Raw genomic sequence first — 22,751 nt, 5'->3', positions numbered from 1 at the left:
ATGCTGCACACATACAGTACACAGGATAAAGCCTCTGTAAGCAAAATAGCACCATCACAGAAACAATAAGTTATTACAGGCAATAACATAGCTGCTTTTGATATTAAAGCCTACCATGGTCACAAAAATAACCCTTTAGTACATTAAACCTATGCAGATATAAACCAACACTTCACTGGCCTTTGGTGTGATATCTTTAGATTAATCAAAAGAGTTTGGTCATATTTAAGAAAACCGCTTACAGTAACTGGTTCACCTGCAAACATTTTTAGGGAATTTTTTTCCAACATTTTTGCATGATGTGATGCATAATCACCATTTAATTTCTTAAAAATGTAAACATCAAACCAATTGATGGCAATTGTGCTATAGGGACAATTGAGAGCCCTGATGCTTTCATGTTTGTTTGTTTTTTGGTGGGGGTTGAAAAGAGCCTTAAAAGCAGTACAACTTTTACCTAAAAAACAATTAGTTATGATCAACTAGAAATCTAGCATTAATTAGCATTTCATTTCTGAAAGCAGCAGCAGAATATAAAGTAAGACACTACTCCATACACATCATTTTTTGCTAATAATTAAGCACTTTAAATTAGAAAAAATATTTTTAATGGTTGAAATAAACAAACTGGCGATACTTTATAAAAACAAAACTGTAGGGGAAAAAAAGTCGCACGACTGATATATTTTTAAGATGTTAATGTATGTCTGGTATGGAAATGATTTCACAAGCCATCCAAACAGACACACTTTGGACTTTCACATCACATAAAAGCATAACATTGTCATATTACACATCTGGGCAACATCCAATGTTGCTGAGACATCTTTAAGCTTCCTATAGCAAAGCAGAGAATAAACATGAAAGTGACTTCTTTAATAAGCTGCTTACATAGACAATACAGTGTTGAAAAATAAGCTGCCTCGCTTATTTCAAAATGATCAGCCACCATAGAGATTTGTGAGGGTGGTACACTGGCAATGTACACCAAGGCACCAGGAAGTACACAAAATTGCAGTAGCCAAATTATCTTCCTGATTCTTGGTCTGGTTTGGAAATACCAATCCTTTCTAAAAATAATAATAATAATTTAGGGTTACTGGAGTAAAAAGAATGGTCCCAGTAAAGCGTTGTTTATGTGTTGGGCTCATTTTCCTGAAACCAATGCCTAAAGCTGGTTATTGGTTAGCTTTGGTTCTCTTTATTTTTAGTGTTTGTCAGTGTTAAATAGTTTGCCATTAAAAATCTTTGAATTAATAGTTTAATAGTATTTATTATAATTCACAGTGGTGACAAGTTGTAAAGTTATAATATTCACATTTATGGCAAATTGCTATTTAAATAAAACGTATCTGACCTGAATTTTAATAGGACTGGGTGAAAAACTTGCAAAACATGAATTTGACACAAGAATAAAATCTGAAGCTTTCCAGATCCAGGTTCAATGGATGTCTGGTGTTTCTGGTAAATGTCATTGATTTGACAAAGGAGATTCTTTCTGGAAATCAAGTGGACCTTCCCAATCTTCTCAATTAATTTAATCTAAGCAACAAACTTACAACTGACACACAAATACGTTGTTTGACTGGCAATAGGGCAAAATATAGAACATACAGATACATATAGAAAACCTAAAAGATGACTAACAAAATCGCCAAGACTATAAGATGCAACATCTTTCTCGGATTCGTTTGGCCAGACTTTTCCTCTTCTTCTTTCCGTTCTTCTCCTTGCTGTCTTCCATCTTCCTAGCACGAATTTCCCTCATGAGGTCAAAGAAAACCTGCAATCAAGACCATATATTATTTTGTGAATAGTACTGAATACGTTTTGTCGTTTTTTTTTTTTTTTTTGTAAAAAAGAAAAACATAAAAAACTGCAAAATAGACTATAAAATTCTACATTGGTCTTCTTATCAAGTAAATGTTAACTTCTTTTGAGATAGATTTTACTACAAACAATAACAGTAGTTTTTGTGCTCAATTGTTTTTGTTCAATTAAGTTTTGTGCTTATTTTTAGAATCTTAAACCACTTTTTAAACTGTCTTCATGTAATGTTTGTGTTTTCTCAATATTCCTACCTTATCTACATTGGCGCGGGTCTTAGCGGACGTCTCCACGTAGCAAACGCCCCACTGATCAGCTCTGGCTTTGGCTTCATCTGCGTTTACCTGCCTCCTGTCCTCTAGATCGGACTTATTCCCCACCAGCAGGAAGGGGACATTCTCGTCCTCCTTCACCCGCAGAATCTGCTCTCTGTGTGGGGAAAGCACAAGTAACTTTTTATGTCTGATGTAAAATAAACAGGCATTGCTTAAATTTGGTGTCAATAATGCAAGAAATCATAATTTTCTCCAGAAGCAGGGCAAAAATATGGTCCCATCATGATGCCAGGGCAGGGCAGGGCAGGGCCTTTAGTATAAAAACTATAGGATTCTTATTATTGTTTAATCATCTGCCGAATGAGAAATTGTCCAGTTGCTTACAAACACAACAGCTAGTTGCCTCAGAAAGCCACATGACTGGAGGTTTCATTAATCTGTAACCCCTTTAACACGTTAATCCCTGAAAAATTCTCATAAAATTTCCTGTGTGCCTTCTGTGTGAACGCAAACATGTCTTCTAAATAATTTTGGGATCGCTCCCATAAAGGGCACTTGGTAACAAGGAGTTCTGTGTAAACAAAGGCAGAAAAAATGTCGTAAGGGGTCGTTCAGCTCTTTGACACAAAAGTTTTAAATGCAGATCAACATTCATGACAAAAATGGTTGGCTAATTTAAGGAATAAGACATCAGGAAGCTCCTGACTATCCATGCTGAAGCTGAGATCCTTCACCGGCAAAAAGCATGTGATGTGGTAGTTTATGATCGAATCAGAAAATATGCACTCGCATGGTTTCTCGAGAAATCGAGGATAATAAGCAAACTTAAGACTTATACAATACAAAACTTATTACAATACATGTCATGTGTCTTTACGGTATGTGTGTGAAGTGAATGCATGCATAGATTCAGGAAAATCCTTGGTAGTGTGAAAGAACCAAAATCAGATGATTCCGGACAAATCCCGGACACATTTTCCTTGTATTTTCCGTAACCTGTGTGTAAGGGCTTCTGTAACAAATGATGCTGGACAAAGTATGCACATTGTTTTAACTGCAATAAAGCTTACAGTATAAGCCATAATAGTAATGTAACTGCTTGCATTAGCAAGAATGAGAATACCACTGCAACATTATGTCAAAATTTGTCAAAGTCTTTGTATTTTCAGTGATGCAATTAAGCAAAAAGACCCAGTGCATTTACAAGATCGTCATTAATTAAAGAAAAACGTTTAAAAATCGATACAGCCCTCTTAAACAATCTTACAAGCATCTGCTCTCTTCAGAAGATCTATTATTTACCTAAAGTCAGCAGTTGCTGCGAAAGATTCTAGTTCAGTGATTGAGAAGACACAAAGGAAACCTTCACCGCTGCGGAAGTAGTTATCCCGGATAGCAGCATAGTCTTCCTGACCTGCTGTGTCCAGAATATCAATCTGGACTTCCTCACCGTCCAAAACCACCTTCTTCCTGTAGCTGTCAGCTTTTGTGGGTTCATAATCTTCCACAAACTGCGAGAAAGAAGACAAGATGTGTGTAATTCCTCAGTACATTTATGCATTTGCAGATGTTTACTGCAGAAGCTATACATTTTCATCAGTATGTCATTATTTACGTTTCTTGGGAATTGAACCCACAAGCTTTTGAGCCGTTAACACAATGCTCAACCAACCAACCAACCAAGCTACAGGAACAGTATTCAGCAATTCATACTCAAAATTTTTACAAAACACTTTGTAGAAAAATTCTATACCATTGTTTTGCATTAATTAAGATTTCAAAATGTTATTTCAAGTAATATTATTAAAGTAACATCTGTTATTATCCATAAAAACTCCAAACCATAATGGCATTTTACTCTTTCCATAGAGATTTTTTGTGACACATAGAAAACATCCTCACCTCATCATACATGAACTGCAAAGTTAGCGCTGACTTTCCCACACCACCACTTCCAACCATGATCACCTTATGAAGAGCCAGAGAGTTCTGCCCCTTGGGCTTGGCTGCTGCCATGGTAACAGCTGCTATGGGCTGCGGGGTTGAGAGAAGAGTTGTACGTTTTGGAGTGTTCTTGACCACTTGGAGTTAGGTAGGTCGTGAAGATCTTGAAGGTCACTGAGGTGAGGGGTAAGGGTGCAAGCCTTTTCTGGGGGGGACCATGTATTGCTCTGTATGTACCTAAAAGGTGAAAAGCTTGTTTAAATCTGTCAGTTCTACTCAATGTTTAGCCCAATCCTAATCCAATTAAAACAAGATAAAAATATAGCTTTATAGGAGTTATTTTACTGGTCTGTGTGTTAAAAAAAGAAAACTAAATTGACCCTATTTACAATATTAAAGACACAATAAAATGCCCTGAAATGCTTTCGTACCATGGGTTAACGTAATTTCCGCTGAAACAGGAAATTAAAATACAAACCGTACCAAAAACACTACATGCGTGCATCTTGAGACAAAACAAGTCACTGATATATGTTAAAATTAGTCAGTACAAGATGTTTTTAAATTAATGCTGCTCAAACATGCATTTTAGTCTGGGACTAGAATAAGGCTTGTCCGGGAAAGCGCCCCTAAGAAGTGGTTTCCCAAACAGGGATAAGCTTAAACCAGGACAATGCCTTAGTTCAGTGTTTCCCAATCCTGGTCCTCGAGTACCCCCCCCCCCCAGAAAGTTTTAGATGTCTGCTTATTTAAAACACTTTATTTAACTCTTCAGCCTCCTTCCACAATGGTTAACATGTTTCCCTAACAAGCTGATGAGTGAAGTCTGGAGTGTTCAATAAGGAGAGGAGACATCTAAAACATTATGGAAGGGGGTACTCGAGGACCAGGATTGGGAAACACGGCCTTAGTTAAATTAAGATATTTAAAGGCAGAGTGCAAGATTTCTAAAAATAAAAAAAAAGCTTGGGAGTCGGGCCGACTACCAAAACACAGTTGTAGCCAATCAGCAGTAAGGTGCATGTCTATTAAACGTCATCGTTGCCTGGGTTGCGAATGTGTTGGGCGGGTCTATCAAAAGAAGGTCCCGATTCTATTGGGGTAGGGGCGTGTTTGTTTAGATGATTTCAAATGTCAACATTGGCTTTCAGAGATCATGGACCTTGCCTTTAAGGGTGTTTTCACATATAGTTAATTTTAAAAGAACCAAAACCAGTTCACTTAAAGTGAACCAGACAAGGAAGGAACTGAGTTGATTTAACAAAAAATTTTAAGGCAGCAAAGTTTTTTTTACAGTGTTGGTATTAAGATGTGTTTTCATCGATCGGATCACAAGTGGATGAGAGAGACAAATCACGTTTACACCTGGTATTTAAATCCGTCTCTTTTGTCCACTTTCAACCGTTTCTGTCCTGAATACTGTGAGGGGACGGTCCGTGAGACGATGGGCGAGTCTCTCTGCTGTCATTAAAACGCGAGCGGGAGTAATTATGAGTTTATATGGACGCAAACTAATATTATGTCGGAGTCCGCTGCTTGTTTAGCAAGTATACATGCTGCACAGTGTTTTGTACGTTTATATCTTGGAGCTTTCTCTGAATTTTCAGCGCAAGTGATGAAATAGGATCGCGCAACTTAAACGCTTTCAAAACGAAACTACGGAGAACACCCGCAGTAGTTTTATCAATGAAAGGCTAAAAATAGCGCTGTTCACCGTATGTTCATGCCAGAAGTAAAAAAATAGACGTAAAACTTGTGTTTAATACCTCAGATTAGATAAATGGGCGGAGAGAAGGCGGCCGCGTGTGGCTGTTCGAACACATTCAACCACATTTGTGTTCCGCAACTCCAAAGCGATCCGATCGAAAGTGGTTTTGACTACCTCTGGATGTGGTTGAAAGTGGACATGTTCAAAACGTTTTGAACACCGTTTACACCTGGCATTAACGTAGTCCACTTGTGATCCGATCGACGAAAACGCATGTTAATGCCAAGTGTAAACAGCCTCTTTCTTGTTCACATCACAACTTCATAAGAACTCCGGACGTGGTCTGAATTCGGTTCACTTTTGGGTCCTTTAAGGGGGGTCTGAGATCACTTGGTTTGTTCACATATACACCCTGAACTGCTCCGAGAGCTCAAATGAACTAGGTGTGAAAACACCCCAAGTCATTTTTAAAAGCATAATTTATAAATAAACACTACCGGTGCGCATCTTGAGACACAATACTCGCACTGATATATTTTGAGATATGTCAGAGCAAGTGCACTGACACATCTTAACATATATCAGTGCTATTATTTTGTCTCAAGCTGCACACCACAGTTTTTTGTAAGGTATGTTTGTAAAAACTACTTAAATGTCCTAATATAACCAAGGCCTAGTCCTTGTTTCATCTAAACCCTGTCCAGGAAACGACCCCTTAATGTGCATAATTCAAACATTATTTAGCGTTTAAATTTCCACCATTTTGAGTTGGAAATATATGACAAATCTGAGTTGTCTGTAACGTAGCATTACATCCTGGAATCTGATGAGAAGCTAAAGTGTAGAATGATGTCATAAAAACTGGTGATCCATATTGAAGTGACAGACGGTATGTTTTATATCATCTAAAAGTGAATTTTCTCAGTGTTTTTATATCTTGCAGATATAAAGCTGGAAATATTCATACAACCAAGGTCTCTTCTGGTCTATTTTTAAAAAAAGATTAAGTATCCAGAAATATTGCTTCGCTTTCTCAAAAACATATCATATTACAATGGCAAAATGTGCTGCGAATGCATCTTCATGTTAACTCTAAGCATGTAAATGTGCTAATGCATTCCTAAACATACCTGAACCTTACACCACAAAAAGGCCACATGAGCATATCCTGAAAATCCCTAGTTTCCAAAAATCCACCATCCACACACTTTATGGCACTCAAAGCAGTGCAGAGTCAAGTGATTTAAAGTCTTTCTAACTATCAGCTGGGACAGACAACTCTTCGTGCATTTGTAAACAGCTCTAATGGTCCATATGGTTTTCAGTTAAATATGGGTGGGGTAGTAAGTGACTAAGGAAGACACCACCTTATCTGATGTCAACATGCACAAAGCACAAAACAAACATTTGTATGTTGGATCCTCCTCAGATTATTAATGTTTTGCTTACATATAAGAGTTTGTACTGCACCCTTTAATTTGAAACCCATTGTAAGCATTTGTGCACAAATAAATGCATTGTTTATGCATTAATTAAAACAGTGATGAGTCTGGATAACCAAACTAAAGTGCAAGAAGCAACAGTTGTCTCGTCAATAATTCTAAAAAAAATCAAGTACCCAAAGAGGAAACTACACATCATATGTGATACTGCTATATATCATATGTACTAATGTATCTAAATAAAATAATAAATTATCTTAGGAATAAGCTGGTGTAGCATAACTATTTAATATGAAATCTAGACGTATGCGCAAATTATGTATCTAGGTCCATATTGTCTACAGGCCCATATCTGGTGGATGAGAAACCAGGGCAGGGTCTGCTTAGCACAATAACAAATTTCCCATTCAGAGAGTCTGCAGGGTTCAGCCCATCACATAACTACAGTAGACATGGGAGACATAAGCTTATAGCCTGATCTAAACATATGTCTTTAATTTAACCCCACTGTTTCACTAACAATTACCATGTTTTGGAAAATATTACCATATTTTTGACATGTACCATCATGGTAGTTCTAATGTATGATTTTAGTACTTTAGTACTGTAAATATTATGATATACAAAGATGGTATTTATTCAAGTGTATGTAAAAATATAGTTTTTTTAAACCATAGTTTAACCACAATACTTGTTTGTAACACACACGCACACACAGCTGACCGGCTAGCCATCATCATACACACAATGTTATATGTTAGCAAACCAACGAGTTTTAATATTACAATCAGAATTGACATTAAGACATTTCATACACATACATATCTTGATATTACATATAAAAGATCCTACCTTTGTGTCGCCTCGTTCGCTAAAGGTAATCCAGAGACACAAGGACTTTGGGAAGGGGGAAATTCCTCTTCCCTGATCTCTCTCTCACTGTCTCTCTCTCTCTTTCCCTGTTTCTGTCTCCTACTACTGCAGCCGCCACATCCCGAACAATATCATCGGATCCAAAGCAAATGTGCCGCCAACTTTACTTACGTCTGGATTAACAGCAAGTACGCGACGGTTAGAGTGAGCTTTGATGTGACATGGGCGTGCAGCGACGATGATGATCCCAATAGGCGGGTCACATGGATCCGCTTCAGGTTTCCATGCAGGGAAGCGTACGGCGGCGGTTTGCGCATGCGTATACAAACCCAATCCTTTTCGCTAGATCATGCGCCCCTGCGCAGACTGCTGTGAGGATGAGATCAAAGTACCGCGAGAGCGAGTAGTGAGCTGTGCTTTCGTACCACTCTCGCGGCGTTTTAATTTCATACGCCGATCGGTCTGTGCAGCGCCGCATGAAGCCGAACGTGCTTAATACGACGGCTAATGGCGGGAAATTAATTAGTAGGATCACGCGGTAGTAGTAAGTTTAAACGCTACATAACGCTATATGTTTTCGAGTGATCGTGTGCAGTTCTCTGGTTAAACATTTTTTTGAACAACAGCCTAAAAGTTAACTTAAAAAATGGAGCCAAATAGAAAAGCTGGTAAAACGATATACACACACAGCAAAAATTGATTAACAAAAATTAGTGATATTATTAGTTAGCTTTATTTGTTCTCATACCAAGTATGTTATTAAAGTAATGAAACTACAATAATTTTAGTTTGAACCTAAATCTATAATTAGGCCTATATTTCAACAAAAAATTATCTGTCTTTTGTATTAAATTAAAACCTAGGTCCTTCAACTATGAAGACCAAAACCTTGTCTGACTTGAAGTCCAAATTTGCAGATAAATCTTGGAATGAGACCATTCAGCTGGTGCGAAGATGTATGGTAAGAGAACTGCCTTTATCTCCTCTATTTACATAGTTTTTAGTAAACACTTTATTCAAGTTGACTTGCATTCAAAGTGTACATTTTTGTCAGCATGTGTGTTCCCTATAAATAAAACCCACAACCAGTTGAGCTACTGGGAAACTATGTGGTTTGCCAGACAGGGTTTAAAATTAAGCCAGGACTTATTATAGTAGTTTATACAAAATGTACCATACAAAAACATTAATGGTTTGTCCATCTTGAGACAAAACAAAGGATCTGATATATTTTAAGATATGTAGGCTGTATTCAGTTAGGGCAGCTTAAAATGCTAATTTTAGTCCAGGACTACCCTTAAGCCCTCTCAGGAAAACCGCCTGTAAGTTATCCACCTTATTTTTGAACATGGAAGTAAGTGAGGTGACCTATTTCCCATCTTTGTGCGAGACGTCTGTTTCTATAGTCAGCTGGTAGAAAAAAAGTGTAGTGGGAGCACGCATAAAACATGATTTAAACAGTTATGGTAAATATCATTTACTACACCTGCCATGTATGAACCAGTTGGAGGATGAAATAAGGCCCTCTCCCAAACGGCACACTTCGACTTTCGGTCTCGTGGCCTTAAATTGCGCGTTCTCGCTTAGTCTATGAGTCCGTAGGGTGTCCCATCTGTCATTTTTACGCTTTGAAGTGTGCTCATCAGCGCCTCCTTTGCCCCCTTGATGCGGTCTTCAGCAAAGCCCAAATTCACACTGACGGGCAGCTTCTCTACCTATTTCCGGTGTGCTGCTTGAGTCTGTCCCAAAATACAACTCCGGTGCACCCACGTGGACTCGCATCAAGGGTCCCTAAAGTCTGGACTACGTGATGTCATCAAAGTGTGGACTCTGAGGAGGACCACAAGTCCGGAGTGTGCCATTTGGGACAGGGCCTAAGAAGTGGCCGCCGCCGCTTTCTTTCTTTTAATGGTGGGTGGCACCAACTTTAAGGTGCATTATCGTCACCTACTGTATTGGAATGTGGACCAGAGTTTCCCACTTTTATTAACAAAAAAATATTATAAATGTTTTCACTCACTAAATTCTGCTAATCAGCCCTGATCTTAAGATAAAAAAACATTCCTAATTTATTAGCAATTATATAAGAAGTGGCCTGATATATAATATGAAGATATTCAAATATTTCGTGTTGTTGCTCGGGGGTGACAGGTCTTCAATGTTCAACTATAAAAGCATAGAGACATACCAGTATATTTAAAATGGGAAAGTCAGTCGAGTGTTTGTACATGGAACAGTTAACAGCAGTATCTTTCTCATTCAACACATTGTAAGTTGTTATAATAAACACATTAAACTATTACATGTATTCAGTATTGTTTTCATTTTATGAAAATATTATTACATCGCTTCTTACGCACTTAATGGAGACATGAGCATATGAAATTATTTGCTTATTTTACAATTATTTGTTTTTTAATTTAAAATATAACAAAAAATACGTGCAAACACTATTATAAACATTAACTAATAAGCAGTTTATGTCATATATAATCTGTACTGTAATCTCATTTTTGTAATAATATATAGCAGAATAAATAAACCAGCTAAATCAGCATATTTTATCAACATAATATTAGTTGTTTTTAAACGATTTTTGATTTGATTGTTTACTGGCAGTTTCTATGAAAGGTTTTACTGGATGGATGTGTGGATAAAGATGGGTGCACTACAATGTTTTTTTTCATCACTAATAGTAAAGCATGGCTAAATTCACTTGGTTATTTCAGATGATGTTAGCAGAAAGTTCAAACAGCTCTTTTCAATACAAAAAGAGGATATAAAGATCCAAAATAAGGTTTGTGTTTCTTAAATGGATGAGGTCATTCACGTGTTTGGTTAAAGCCGAGGAGCTCAGTGTGATGTCCTAGACAGGTCACGGTTAGGCCAACAAGTCAAAACTAACTTAGTTCACCTTAGAGTTTACTCTCTTATGAAGATTGCTTGCTGTTATGTTAACGCAAAACTTCCTAAATCTATTCCAGATGTGGGGCTGCAGCAAAATTATTATTTTCTGGATAGCCCTGTGGCAAAATGTGTAAACAACCGATCTGATTTTTCAGAATAAAAAGATGGATAATAATCATTGTTAGTATAAAGTTGAATGCTACATTTCATGCAGTTTTGAAGATCATTTTGTGCATATAGCAAATTGCTTGTATTCTCTCTAGCTTGTTTCTGCTGGGATTTTTTTATGTCTCCTTTTTGATTTAGTCAAAATGTTTCTCTTTATAGGATAAAACGAGGGCGGATGGCAGAGTTTGTGATCCAATCACAAAGTGTCTTCAGAAGATCAATGAAGCACTTAACGGTGAGCATTTACTTTAAAGTGCATTTAAAGAAATAAAGCCTAACATGGTTACGTGAATAAAAAATGTCCACTTTAACGTTTTTTATTTTACAGTGTCCTCCCTCACAGCCATGGTGTCTAGGCTGGAGATGATTGCCAAACAAATAGGGTTTGAACTTTTTACACATTAGAGACATGAGATATTGCACTTGCATTACAACAAATTCAACAATATACATGCATTAACAGTAGAGAAATAGAATAAATGAGAAAAGTGTCTATTGACCATGGATGATGCAGTAGACTGCCGACTTCATAACTTTCAATTTCAGTATTGTATTTTCTGACTTAGGGTAAATCTCTCATGATTTCAAAATGTCAACATTGCCTTGGTTTGAAATCGTATTGCATTACTGGCACAGCCATTAAAAAAAATCAATATGTAGGCTGTGTTAAACTTCTGATAAACTTCTGCTCTTTGTAGATTGGGGTCACACTTGAGCCCCACAGAGACTGTGTGTTACCTGACTGCAGACCTGTTTTATGTTGAAGTGGTCCTGCTGCCAGGGGGAAGAGTTGAAGATGTGAGGGTGGCCCATCACGGGGAAGCTCCTGTGGTGAGAGAATCATTCATGAGCTTGTAAAAAATACTGTAAACTGTGTGTTTATCTTTGTATATGTCTATAATTTGTTTTTGTTTCTTTAAGTCAAGTCCAACGTTCCTTCAGTTGTTGAGGTAAGAATTTTTTTGTTATCTGGAGACAAATACATGCAAATTAATAAAGTTTAAACGTTTTATATATATTTAACAAGATTGCCTCATCTACACAGGATGAAGAAATTTCAAGAGTTTTCTCTGAAGTTGGAAGACCTTGCCAGTTTTTACAACATACCAGGAGATGTGTATTGCCTCTTTGATATTAGTTCTTTATAGTACTATATAGTACTATAGCTTGGTTTCCATTATATATTTGCGCAAAACTTTTGCTACATTTTCTAAATGTTGATTGAAAAACTATTGTGAAATTATGCCGTTTCTAATAACTGATGTTATGTTAAGTCCTTTTAAAAATCATGGTAACGGATGTTGGTAGATTTACGTATGTCACAGCCAATACTACAATAGCAATTATATTTAATCGAAAGAGGCGCAGACGTGTTATCCAAAGCTTAATAGCAAGGGAACCCCCTTATACTTTGGAGTTTTCAATGCAGTAAAGCGTAAAACTTTTGCGATTATATAGAAGTTTTTGGGAAATTTGACTCGTTTCCCTTGGCTGTATTTTTGATTATAGATTAACTATAGCTTGGTTTCTAATACAGATTTGCGCAAAACTTGACGCTATTTCTAATTGCCGATTTAAAAACTATTGGGAAATGATTTCTTTTCCATTAACATTCCCACTTATTCTGCTTTGTCATTTCTAAAAATCATGGCGACAGATATTGGTAGACTAATGTGTTTTACACCTACTGCAATAGCAATTATATTTAATTCAGTGATGCGCGGGTTGATTCCGAAATGAGCGACATCCACGGTTACTCAGGGTTACGAGTCATCCAAAAATATTTTTATTGATATTCGGGTCGCGGTCGGTCGGGTTGTTTGAAACAAAGATCCCAGTTAACTATTTTAAACAATTACTACTTCTAAAAAATGCGGGGCCAGGGAGCAGGTTGGGTACACTATTTTTTTGTTTTTGCAGTCCGAGTTGCAGACGGGTTAGTTGAAAACGTTGGTCGGGTTGTTTACATTGACCTGCGCATCACTTCCACGTATGCAGTGTTTCTGGGAGGTTATAGTGTGCGAGTTTACATGTTTAAAGAATGATCATGCAATTTTTATTCATGTCAGGTGACCTGTAAATGCTGTATAAACTTTTATGCAGTAGCCTATATGAAAGTTTTTGGAAAATTTGCTTGTATCCATTGGCTGTATTATCAATTCCCAATTTCAGTTTGCGCAATTTGAAAAGTAATGGAAACGCAACTTTTAATTATTCCTATTGCTAAAATGTCTCTAAAAGAAAGACCTCTATCGCAGTGATGACAAGATTAAAATCTACACCGCCCTTCAACATCTTGAAAGCGACCTCTTGAAGATATCCCACTTACCAAGGTGCATGCATCTTAATACTGATGTTTGAACTGGGAGGATGAAAAAACATCTTTGGTCATATAATACAATCAGCACATGACAAGAAAAAACTTTATACTTTCACTTCTAGATCTTTGAGAGAAGGTGACCTTCATGATGACCTCATTCTGAATGGAATAATTGGGAATGTCCGGCCAGGCAATGAGGGTGAGCATTGGATGAACGGTGCCTGAATCACTGCGTTTTATGTGAAATCAATCCATTATTTCCCGTTTCTGAATCACAGAGACTCCAATGAAAATAGAGTACTATATAAGTCCATCAGAGGCTCTGATGAGGTTGTCAAGCACAGGTAATAAAACCGTTTCAAACTTATTTTTCATAAGTACCCAACATTATTCATATTCATTTAGTTTTATGTAGTGCATGATATGTTTGATTATGCTTGTGGTGTTATTAAATACAGGTGAGGTTGGTGGTGGCCAGGTTGCCTTGGTAACAGTGGGGAGTAGCGACACCCCATACAGGCTGCAGATGGAGCCACTGATCTTCTCTCCACCACAGGTCGACTTATTTGGGTGAGTAATGTTTCATACCAGCTGTCCTTTTAAGGTCCTTGTGAAATTTACCGTGTTTGCACAGCATTGGAGTTCATTTCAATAATGCATTTGGGTGATTCTCGTGAATTATACTTATGATGTGTCATGAAACATTTTGATAAAAAAAAGTAAATGCAAAGTAAGAGTATCAAAATAAGAAGCGTACAGTTACAAACATCTCTTCATGTACTATTTTGCACATGATTTTAAATTACATCATACAAACTAATTTTGTTGTTTTTCCACATTTAAGGCGAAAATTGTCATTACTGCAACATGTCCATGACTGGATTTGGGTTCTTTGACATGGCAATATGTATAATTAAAAAAATCTAAAAAATAAAAAGCTTCAGTGAATGTTATACTATAAACATTTTTAGTAAAGAAACGTGGTATTTGGTGATCATTGGTAAATGTAGAGACAATAATAAGGAATATAAATGTGTCCAAGACCAATTTTCTCATCCTCCACAACAATTTTCAATCATTGTTTAAGCCCTCAAGGAACTAACATTAAAAAAAAAATAGTTGGAAGGGACATAATTGACTGTGACACTCAAGATGGCTACCAGGTAAGCAGTTCTTATTTTTTCTCTCCAGATAAAAGTTGACATTTTGTTTTCCATAGTACCTACACAAATTTTTAGTTATCATTACCGAAACACGAGTTTGTAAATGCATATTTTTAATGTAATATCATGTTGCAGTAATGATCATTTTTGATAATGATAATCTAAAAAATGAAAATAATTTTTAAATTCTCTATAAATAATGGTTATAGTAAGTTCAGACCTTAATCTTATATATGCAAAAAAAATGATGCTGGACACCTTCAAAGTCTGGATTTCGTGACAATCATCCATTTGCTCATAGCGTCTGGTCGTTTCCTGTGCATATTCACAATGACATCGGCTATCAGATTATTCAGATTACATTTACCTGTATGCATTTGCCAGCTGTTTGATGTGTATTTTGATTTACTACCAAAATGACCATTTCAGATTTGTGCGTTAACCCTTTCTCTAGGTTACATTGTTACGGCAGTAGGTTGTGATAAGCGAGTATTATTTTAAAGCATTAGAGGTAACGGATATGTTCAAAAACATTAAACAAATTATTGTAGGCTATTGGCACAGTAGCCCTAGAGTTCTGTAAATCATTTCAAATGGAAATAAAATAAACTAAAAAGCAGCAGGAAAACTGAGCTGAATACCTTTACAGATGACCTGAAATTGTTCTTGATTGTATCCGCCAAGAAATCTTTGTGTGTGTGTGCATGTGTGCATACAAAAACATAAAATGGTTTTGTGTGGTAGAGTTCCAGCATTTCAGCAGCTCAGCGACTCCTGCTCTGCCTTACTCCCGGCTACGTTTCTTCTCAAACTACAGCCACCATTGCCAATGCTCACCTCTTTCATTGAGAAAATGGGTAAAATAACAGGTACGTTATACTATTGATTTTCTACTCCAGCTATAGAATTTCCTTAAAGCATATCAATTTCCAAAGATAAACATTGTTTGTCTTTCTTATTATTGACCAAAGTCTCCTAACTTATATTGGATGCTGTGCAGATGGTGTTATACCAGAGAAACACCTGCAGGTGGAGCCTCTACCACAGCTTCTCATGAAGACCAGCACAATCCAGAACACCAAAATATCATGGACAGAGGGAGTTCAGTTTGTTGTGGTTTGTTTTCAATGCAAGATATCATCCTTTTCCCATAAAACTACATGTTTGTGTAGCAAACTGTCATATCAAGAGCGATTATAGATTTGTACGGTCCTTACTGCTGTTTGTCTTGAGTTACACTGATCATTTTTTTGCTGTTAGCACGGTGTTTCTTTTGGGACAGTAGATGCAATCATTCTGTCATGTCTTATTTACATTGGTTGCTTGATTTTCACATTTCTTAGCCATTGCCAGCATCGGAATACCACAGTTATGTATTCTCTGGGTCTGAATGGGGCCATGAGTCATGGGAAGGAGCCCTAATTGACGCAGTCCCCTTCACTCATCCCGGCCATGTCCCTGTATTACTGGATACCCTTCGCCATCAGTCTGCCATCAATGTTCTGTTGGCAAGCTGTTTCAGTAACCACACGCACCACATAGGTTATTAATGCAACTTTTTTATGCATTTAGCTGTCAGTAGACTATTGCAACATATTTTCTTAGCTTTTTAATTTTTTGCATTTTAATATAGATGCTGGCTTATCGTATAACCTGAAATGTGAGGTGCTTCCAGAATCAGACTGCTGCGTCTCTGTTACATTTAGCCTTGAGAATAGCGACCACCTGGCTGTTCGTAAGGACCTTTATATATTCCTATTATAATGCATTTAAAGGGGACATTTCACAAGACTTTTAAGCTGTCAAATAAATCTTTGGTGTCCCCAGAGTATGTGAAGTTTTAGCTCAAAATATCATATAGATAATTTATTATAACATGTTAAAATGGACAATTTGTAGGTGTGAGCAAAAATGTGCCCTTAAAAATGAAAATGAGCTGATCTCTGCACTAAACGGCAGTGCTGTGGTTGGGTAGGGATGCATAACGATTAATCGCGATTAATCTATAGCAGAATAAGAGTTTTGTTTACATCATATGTGTGTGAACTGTGTATAATAATTATGTATTTATAAATATGCACACATGCATGTATAATTTTAAGAGAAAAAAAAAAAAAAAAAAAAATATATATATATATATATATATAATATTCATACATACATACATACATACATACATACATACATACATACATACATACATACATACATACATAACAATTTAAAGGGTAATGGAAACACAGCTACATCAACAAAACTTTGCAATGTACTATATCTGGTTTCTCTCATATTATTTCTTGCAGTTCTAGTGATGATGGCAGATTTTCGTCAGGTGAGCTGCAGACTCCTGATGCCTGACTTTGTGGATCATAAGCTTAATGACTACATATCCAGAGTCCTTATGCGGTATAGCATTTTATTGTTTTCATTACTATCACCTTGTTGCTCATGTTCACAAATTACCAATACCACAATTACATCACCAAACTGAGCGCTCCACATGAGAACTACATAGGCACGTGGGTGCCATATAACAAAATTAACCCTTGACCTTGTGCATCCTTGAAGACATTTTTGTCCTTTTCAGTTTTGTTTTTTTGATAACTTTGCCTGCGTTACTGCTAACTGCATAAAATTTGCCACAGGTGTCCATTTTTATTGGAATTTTAATATTTCACCTTCATTTCCTTTAAAAAAATCAATTTTCTACTAGGTACACAAAATACTTCCTCTCAGGACCTTTTGGACAAAAATGTCCCCATTGAAACCCATTAAAACTGCAATTTTTAATCCCGGTGCCATTCAACTATAAAATGAAGCAATCTTTGTTAACAGGCTTTCATTCTGTTGGCAAGGATTCAAAATTTAAATTTTTACTATTTTTTTTTTTACCAGATGGTGCCATTTTAGGTTTGGCATATAAAGCAAATTATCACTTTATTGTTGTTTTCTGCTTATGAATATTATAGAGCCAATTAGATATATTATGCTATAATTGTGTGGGTGTGTTGGTATGGATGTCAGAGTGTGGTTTGTATGTGTGTACTGAAAATTTTATGTGTGTGGGTACCTGGTAATTATCACAGTGTGGTGACCAATTGTCCCCACAAAGATAGGAGTACCAGTATTTTTGTGACTTGTGGGGACATTTTGAGGTCCCCATGAGAAAACAAGCTTATAAATCAAACAGAATGATGTTTCTTGAAAATGTGAAGTAGTAGAAGGGTTTATGTTATGGTTGGGGTTAGAGAATGGGGTAGGTAAGGGGAATAGAATATACAGTTTGTATGGTATAAACGTCTATGAAATGTCCCCACAAAACATGGAAACCAGAATGTGCGTGCGTGCGTGCGTGCGTGCGAGCGTGCGTGCGAGCGTGCGTGTGTGAACCGTTTGACTGAAAAAAAATATATTGTACTGGATATCACAAGACTACAACCGCTGCAAAGGAGGTGTCGTTTTTGTTCATAAAAAAACAACAGTGGCATTGTGTAAACAAACCAGCATTTGAAGGGTTAAAATTCTGAAAATTAATGACTGTTTGGTCATTCTGATTAGTGCTGATGCTGGTTAAAAAATGGCATCAGTGAAAGTGGAAAAAATATTAATCTATAATATTTTTATGACACTTTTTTTGACGTGGACATTTTTGTCCTTTATGGACCTGAGCGGTAACTTTTTTTTTTTTTAATCTGATACTGCATAAAAAATATGAATGCATAAAAATGAATGTTGTTGTTAATAATTTACATATCCAAGGCTGTAATACTCAAAGAAAAAAAATCTGCTTAGCATTTAGTAAATTGAAAATAATACAAATTTTTCTTTTTTTCATAAAAAACAGCAGTGGCATTGTGTAAACAAACCAGCATTTAAACGGTTAAAATTCTGAAAATTAATGAATGTTTGGTCGTTGTGATTAGGGCTGATGCTGGTTAAAAAAATGGCATCAGTGAAAGTGGAAAAAAATATAAATCTATAATATTTTTATGACACTTTTTGGACATGGACATTTTTGTCCCCTGTGAACCTATGTGTAACTTTTTTAAATTGATGCACAAGGGTTAAAACTAAACAATTTAGCATGAAAAATTTACTATGTAACAGTGTATATTTTATATATAAGTGTATATTTTATATATATATATTTTTTTCTGGGATTTAGCAATCCTGTGAATCACTAAACTAATATTTAGTTGTATGACCACAGTTTTTTAAAACTGCTTGACATCTGTGTGGCATGGAGTCAACCAACTTGTGGCACCTCTCAGCTGTTATTCAACTCCATGATTCTTTAACAACATTCCACAATTCATTCACATTTCTTGGTTTTGCTTCAGAAACAGCATTTTTGATATCACCCCACAAGTTCTCAATTGGATTAAGGTCTGGAGATTGGGCTGGCCACTCCATAACATTAATTTTGTTGGTTTGGAACCAAGACTTTGCCCGTTTACTAGTGCGTTTTGGGTCATTGTCTTGTTGAAACAACCATTTCAAGGGCATGTCCTCTTCAGCATTGGGCAACATGACCTCTTCAAGTATTTTAACATATGCAAACTGATCCATGATCCCTGGTATGCGATAAATAGGCCCAACACCATAGTAGGAGAAACATGCCCATATCATGATGCTTGCACCTCCATGCTTCACTGTCTTCACTGTGTACTGTGGCTTGAATTCAGAGTTTGGGGGTCGTCTCACAAACTGCCTGTGGCCCTTGGACCCAAAAAGAACAATTTTACTCTCATCAGTCCACAAAATGTTCCTCCATTTCTCTTTAGGCCAGTTGATGTGTTCTTTGGCAAATTGTAACCTCTTCTGCACATGCCTTTTTTTTAACAGAGGGACTTTGCGGGGGATTCTTGAAAATAGATTAGCTTCACACAGACGTCTTCTAACTGTCACAGTACTTACAGGTAACTCCAGACTGTCTTTGATCATCCTGGAGGTGATCATTGGCTTAGCCTTTGCCATTCTGGTTATTCTTCTATCCATTTTGATGGTTGTCTTCAGTTTTCTTCCACGTCTCTCTGGTTTTGCTCTCCATTTTAAGGCATTGGAGATCATTTTAGCTGAACAGCCTATCATTTTTTGCACCTCTTTATAGGTTTTCCCCTCTCCAATCCACTTTTTAATCAAAGTACGCTGTTCTTCTGAACAATGTCTTGAACGACCCATTTTCCTCAGCTTTCAAATGCATGTTCAACAAGTGTTGGCTTCATCCTTAAATAGGGGCCACCTGATTCACAGCTGTTTCTTCACAAAATTGATGACCTCAGTGAATGAATGCCATACTGCTATTTTTTTTAACACACCCCTTTCAACTAATTCAACTAATTGCCCAATTGCACAGCCTTAAGAGCGTGCATATCATGAATGCTGGGTCTCATTTGTTTTCTAAGAATCTACTGAACCTACTGGTAACTTGTTTGCCACATAGCAATAAAAAAATATACTAAAAACCTTGATTATTCTGGTTAGTCACATTGTACTGCTATTATTTTGAACAAGACTTATATATATATATATATATATATATATATAAAAAAATACTCACCTAAAGGATTATTAGGAACACCATACTAATACTGTGTTTGACCCCTTTTGCCTTCAGAACTGCCTTAATTCTATGTGGCATTGATTCAACAAGGTGCTGAAAGCATTCTTTAGAAATGTTGGCCCATATTGATAGGATAGCATCTTGCAGTTGGAGTAGGCTGTGGTATTTAAACGAGTCCCAATTGGGCACTAAGGGGCCTAAAGTGTGCCAAGAAAACATCCCCCACACCATTACACCACCAGCAGCCGCCTGCACAGTGGTAACAAGGCATGATCGATCCATGTTCTCATTCTGTTTATGCCAAATTCTGACCAGCTGATAGCCGGTGGGGTCTTCTGCTGTTGTAGCCCATCTGCCTCAAGGTTGTGCCTTTACAAATGCTTTGCTGCATACCTCGGTTGTAACGAGTGGTTATTTCAGTCAAAGTTGCTCTTCTATCAGCTTGAATCAGTCGGCCCATTCTCCTCTGACCTCTAGCATTAACAAGGCATTTTTTCCCACAGGACTGTCGCATACTGGATGTTTTTTCCTTTTCACACCATTCTTTGCAAACCCTAGAAATGGTTGTGCGTGAAAATCCCAGTAACTGAGCAGACTGTGAAAAACTCAGACCGGCCCATCTGGCACCAACAACCATGCCACGCTCAAAATTGCTCAAATCACCTTTGTTTTCCATTCTGACATTCTGTTTGGAGTTCAGGAGATTGTCTTGACCAGGACCACACCCCTAAATGCATTGAAGCAACTGCCATGTGATTGGTTGATTAGAAAATTGCATTAATGAGAAATTGAACAGGTGTTCCTAATAATCCTTTAGGTGAGTGTATATGTGGTTATACACTGCAGACAGATCATTAAAATCAAATTTGTTTTTCTTTTCCAGGTGCATGTCCATTCCCATAACAATGAGAGCCATACGCAGAAAGGTGGCCAACCTGATGATCCATCCCTCACCTGTGGCTGAACCACCATGCACTTTTAAAATGGAGAGCTCATCTCCAACAATTGCTGTCTGTCCTGATGTATCTGATCCTGATATCAAACCTGCTGTGTACCCATCTGTCTCCCAAGAGGGCAATGGGGAGAAAAGCCTCCCCTCCTCGGCAGGCTACTATGTTATGTCTGTTGCTTCTACCCCAGTGGATGATAATGCAAATACAGATGCTGTTGCTAATCCTTCCCCTTGTGCTTCTCTGGGTGTCTATTCACACTGGGTCACCAATGGAGTTCCTGCAGAGCTTATTTAAAGTGATGAGTGCTTTAAATGCATATTATATTTTAAGTTATTACTTTTACAAAAATCTTAAATAAAAGTCACAGTTTTAAAGCAGTTAAATATTATGCAGTTTTAGATATGTTACCTTGTTCTTCTGAAACAACTTTCCATTTCAGCTGATGCTCCCAGGCTATAGCACAATGTTAACCAATAGCAAAAGGTTTACTAGGCAGGGTGGTGCAGGTTAGATAATATCTTAAGCCCAGAATACACTGCAGGTTTTTTGCCCTCTTATAAGATCATTAACTCACCTCTCTCACTGTACGACATAGGACCACCGATGAAGAGCCACGATCACAGAAATCGCGACGATTGTTTCACGATGGCAATCTTTCGTCTGGGACAGCCAATAATCGTGCAGTGTATCCCAGGCTTTAAACGTGGTAGTTGAAACTGTCAACATTAGTAGAATTAGTAGTAATTTTTGTGCAGCTTGATCAGTTATTTCCACATTCTTGTCAGTTGAACCCCAATGACAGGAAATAACGTTTCATACCATTTAAGTAAAGCGTATAGCTATAATGTGTTTTTTAGGGCTTGGCATTTGACCCCAGTCCAGACAGAACAATCCACAGACTGGTACCACACAAGCCAAACAAACTACTCTGTAGACATTGCACGTTTCCTTAAACTCACTTCCAAGAAAAATAATTAACAATAGTTATAAACATTCAGAGAAGTTCGTAATGTGTGGTTTGGCACGTTTTTTTGATGGCATGTCAAGTATAAGGTAATTTATTGTGAGGCTTTTCACCTTTGTTAAAATAGGATTTTGAAAAAGTGATATGTGCTGACGTGTAAAACAATAAATGTGCTGGTGACCCTGGGTGGGTGGACAAACGATCACAATGTCAGCAAATTCAAACAATAAGGAACTTCATATTGTCAGTACGGCATGAAGGTCACAGGCATTTACTTATTGATGGGAGTTTCAAGGAAGTAATTCTTGGACAAACATACCCTTGTGTGTGATTCCTGTTTTGTTCAGTGTAAAAGGCTTCCGTTAATAGTCCCGAACAGCTTCTTACTACACAGGAAGTCTACAATAGAACAGACAGTAAAGATGCAGACTGGATTGGTTCAGAGATCGTGAAACAATCTGTGGGAAACCTGTCCTGTAGTCAAGAATGCCTATATCAATGTAGATAACAGAATAAACATCAGGCTATAATTTATATGGCCTGGTTAAAACTGAATTTACCTCATCCTGTATATCTCATGGAAAATGTCAAAGACCCAGCATAAATCTTTGTTGCTGTCTCTGAGAAAATATGCTCATAAAAAT

The 22,751-nt window shown here is 37.1% G+C and overlaps 2 protein-coding genes across 3 annotated transcripts; one reads left to right on the top strand and one right to left on the bottom strand.

Moving 5' to 3' along the window:
- Positions 1–331: 331 nt before the first annotated feature.
- Positions 332–8,375, bottom strand: ralaa (v-ral simian leukemia viral oncogene homolog Aa (ras related)). Of its 2 annotated transcripts, none has more exons than XM_065294808.2 (5): positions 8,049–8,375; positions 4,005–4,283; positions 3,405–3,613; positions 2,082–2,256; positions 332–1,783 (listed from the first exon to the last, which is right to left on the bottom strand). In XM_065294808.2, the coding sequence occupies exons 2-5, from the start codon at positions 4,116–4,118 to the stop codon at positions 1,661–1,663; spliced, it is 621 nt and encodes a 206-aa protein (XP_065150880.1). In that variant the 5' UTR covers positions 4,119–4,283; positions 8,049–8,375; the 3' UTR covers positions 332–1,660. The 2 variants fall into 2 exon arrangements, with proteins under 2 accessions (XP_065150880.1, XP_073669251.1); XM_073813150.1 differs by lacking the exon at positions 8,049–8,375 and adding an exon at positions 6,885–7,025.
- Positions 8,376–8,937: 562 nt separating this feature from the next.
- med1l (mediator complex subunit 1-like) lies at positions 8,938–21,502 on the top strand. The gene is made up of 16 exons (XM_065294809.2): positions 8,938–9,030; positions 11,304–11,379; positions 11,473–11,527; positions 11,843–11,975; positions 12,066–12,094; positions 12,190–12,261; positions 13,403–13,477; positions 13,587–13,663; positions 13,743–13,808; positions 13,923–14,034; positions 15,372–15,496; positions 15,628–15,743; positions 15,971–16,169; positions 16,261–16,362; positions 16,931–17,033; positions 21,074–21,502. The coding sequence occupies exons 1-16, from the start codon at positions 8,944–8,946 to the stop codon at positions 21,435–21,437; spliced, it is 1,791 nt and encodes a 596-aa protein (XP_065150881.2). The 5' UTR covers positions 8,938–8,943; the 3' UTR covers positions 21,438–21,502.
- The last annotated feature ends 1,249 nt before the right edge of the window (positions 21,503–22,751 follow it).

Source organism: Paramisgurnus dabryanus, chromosome 22 (assembly GCF_030506205.2).
Source record: "Paramisgurnus dabryanus chromosome 22, PD_genome_1.1, whole genome shotgun sequence".
Lineage (NCBI taxonomy): Eukaryota > Metazoa > Chordata > Actinopteri > Cypriniformes > Cobitidae > Paramisgurnus > Paramisgurnus dabryanus.
Note: the sequence above shows the minus strand (reverse complement) of the source record. Positions and strands in the feature narration are given on the sequence as shown.

Coding starts and splice junctions, on each gene's coding strand:
- ralaa (XM_065294808.2), bottom strand. CDS start 4,118: ATGGCAGCAGCCAAGCCCAAGGGGCAGAACTCTCTGGCTCTTCATAAG. Junction 3,614..4,004: donor TGCAGTTCATGTATGATGAG/GTGAGGATGTTT, acceptor TCTTTCTCGCAG/TTTGTGGAAGATTATGAACC. Junction 1,784..2,081: donor CCCGCGCCAATGTAGATAAG/GTAGGAATATTG, acceptor TCTTGATTGCAG/GTTTTCTTTGACCTCATGAG.
- med1l (XM_065294809.2), top strand. CDS start 8,944: ATGAAGACCAAAACCTTGTCTGACTTGAAGTCCAAATTTGCAGATAAA. Junction 9,031..11,303: donor AGCTGGTGCGAAGATGTATG/GTAAGAGAACTG, acceptor TTCTCTTTATAG/GATAAAACGAGGGCGGATGG. Junction 16,363..16,930: donor TAGCGACCACCTGGCTGTTC/GTAAGGACCTTT, acceptor TATTTCTTGCAG/TTCTAGTGATGATGGCAGAT.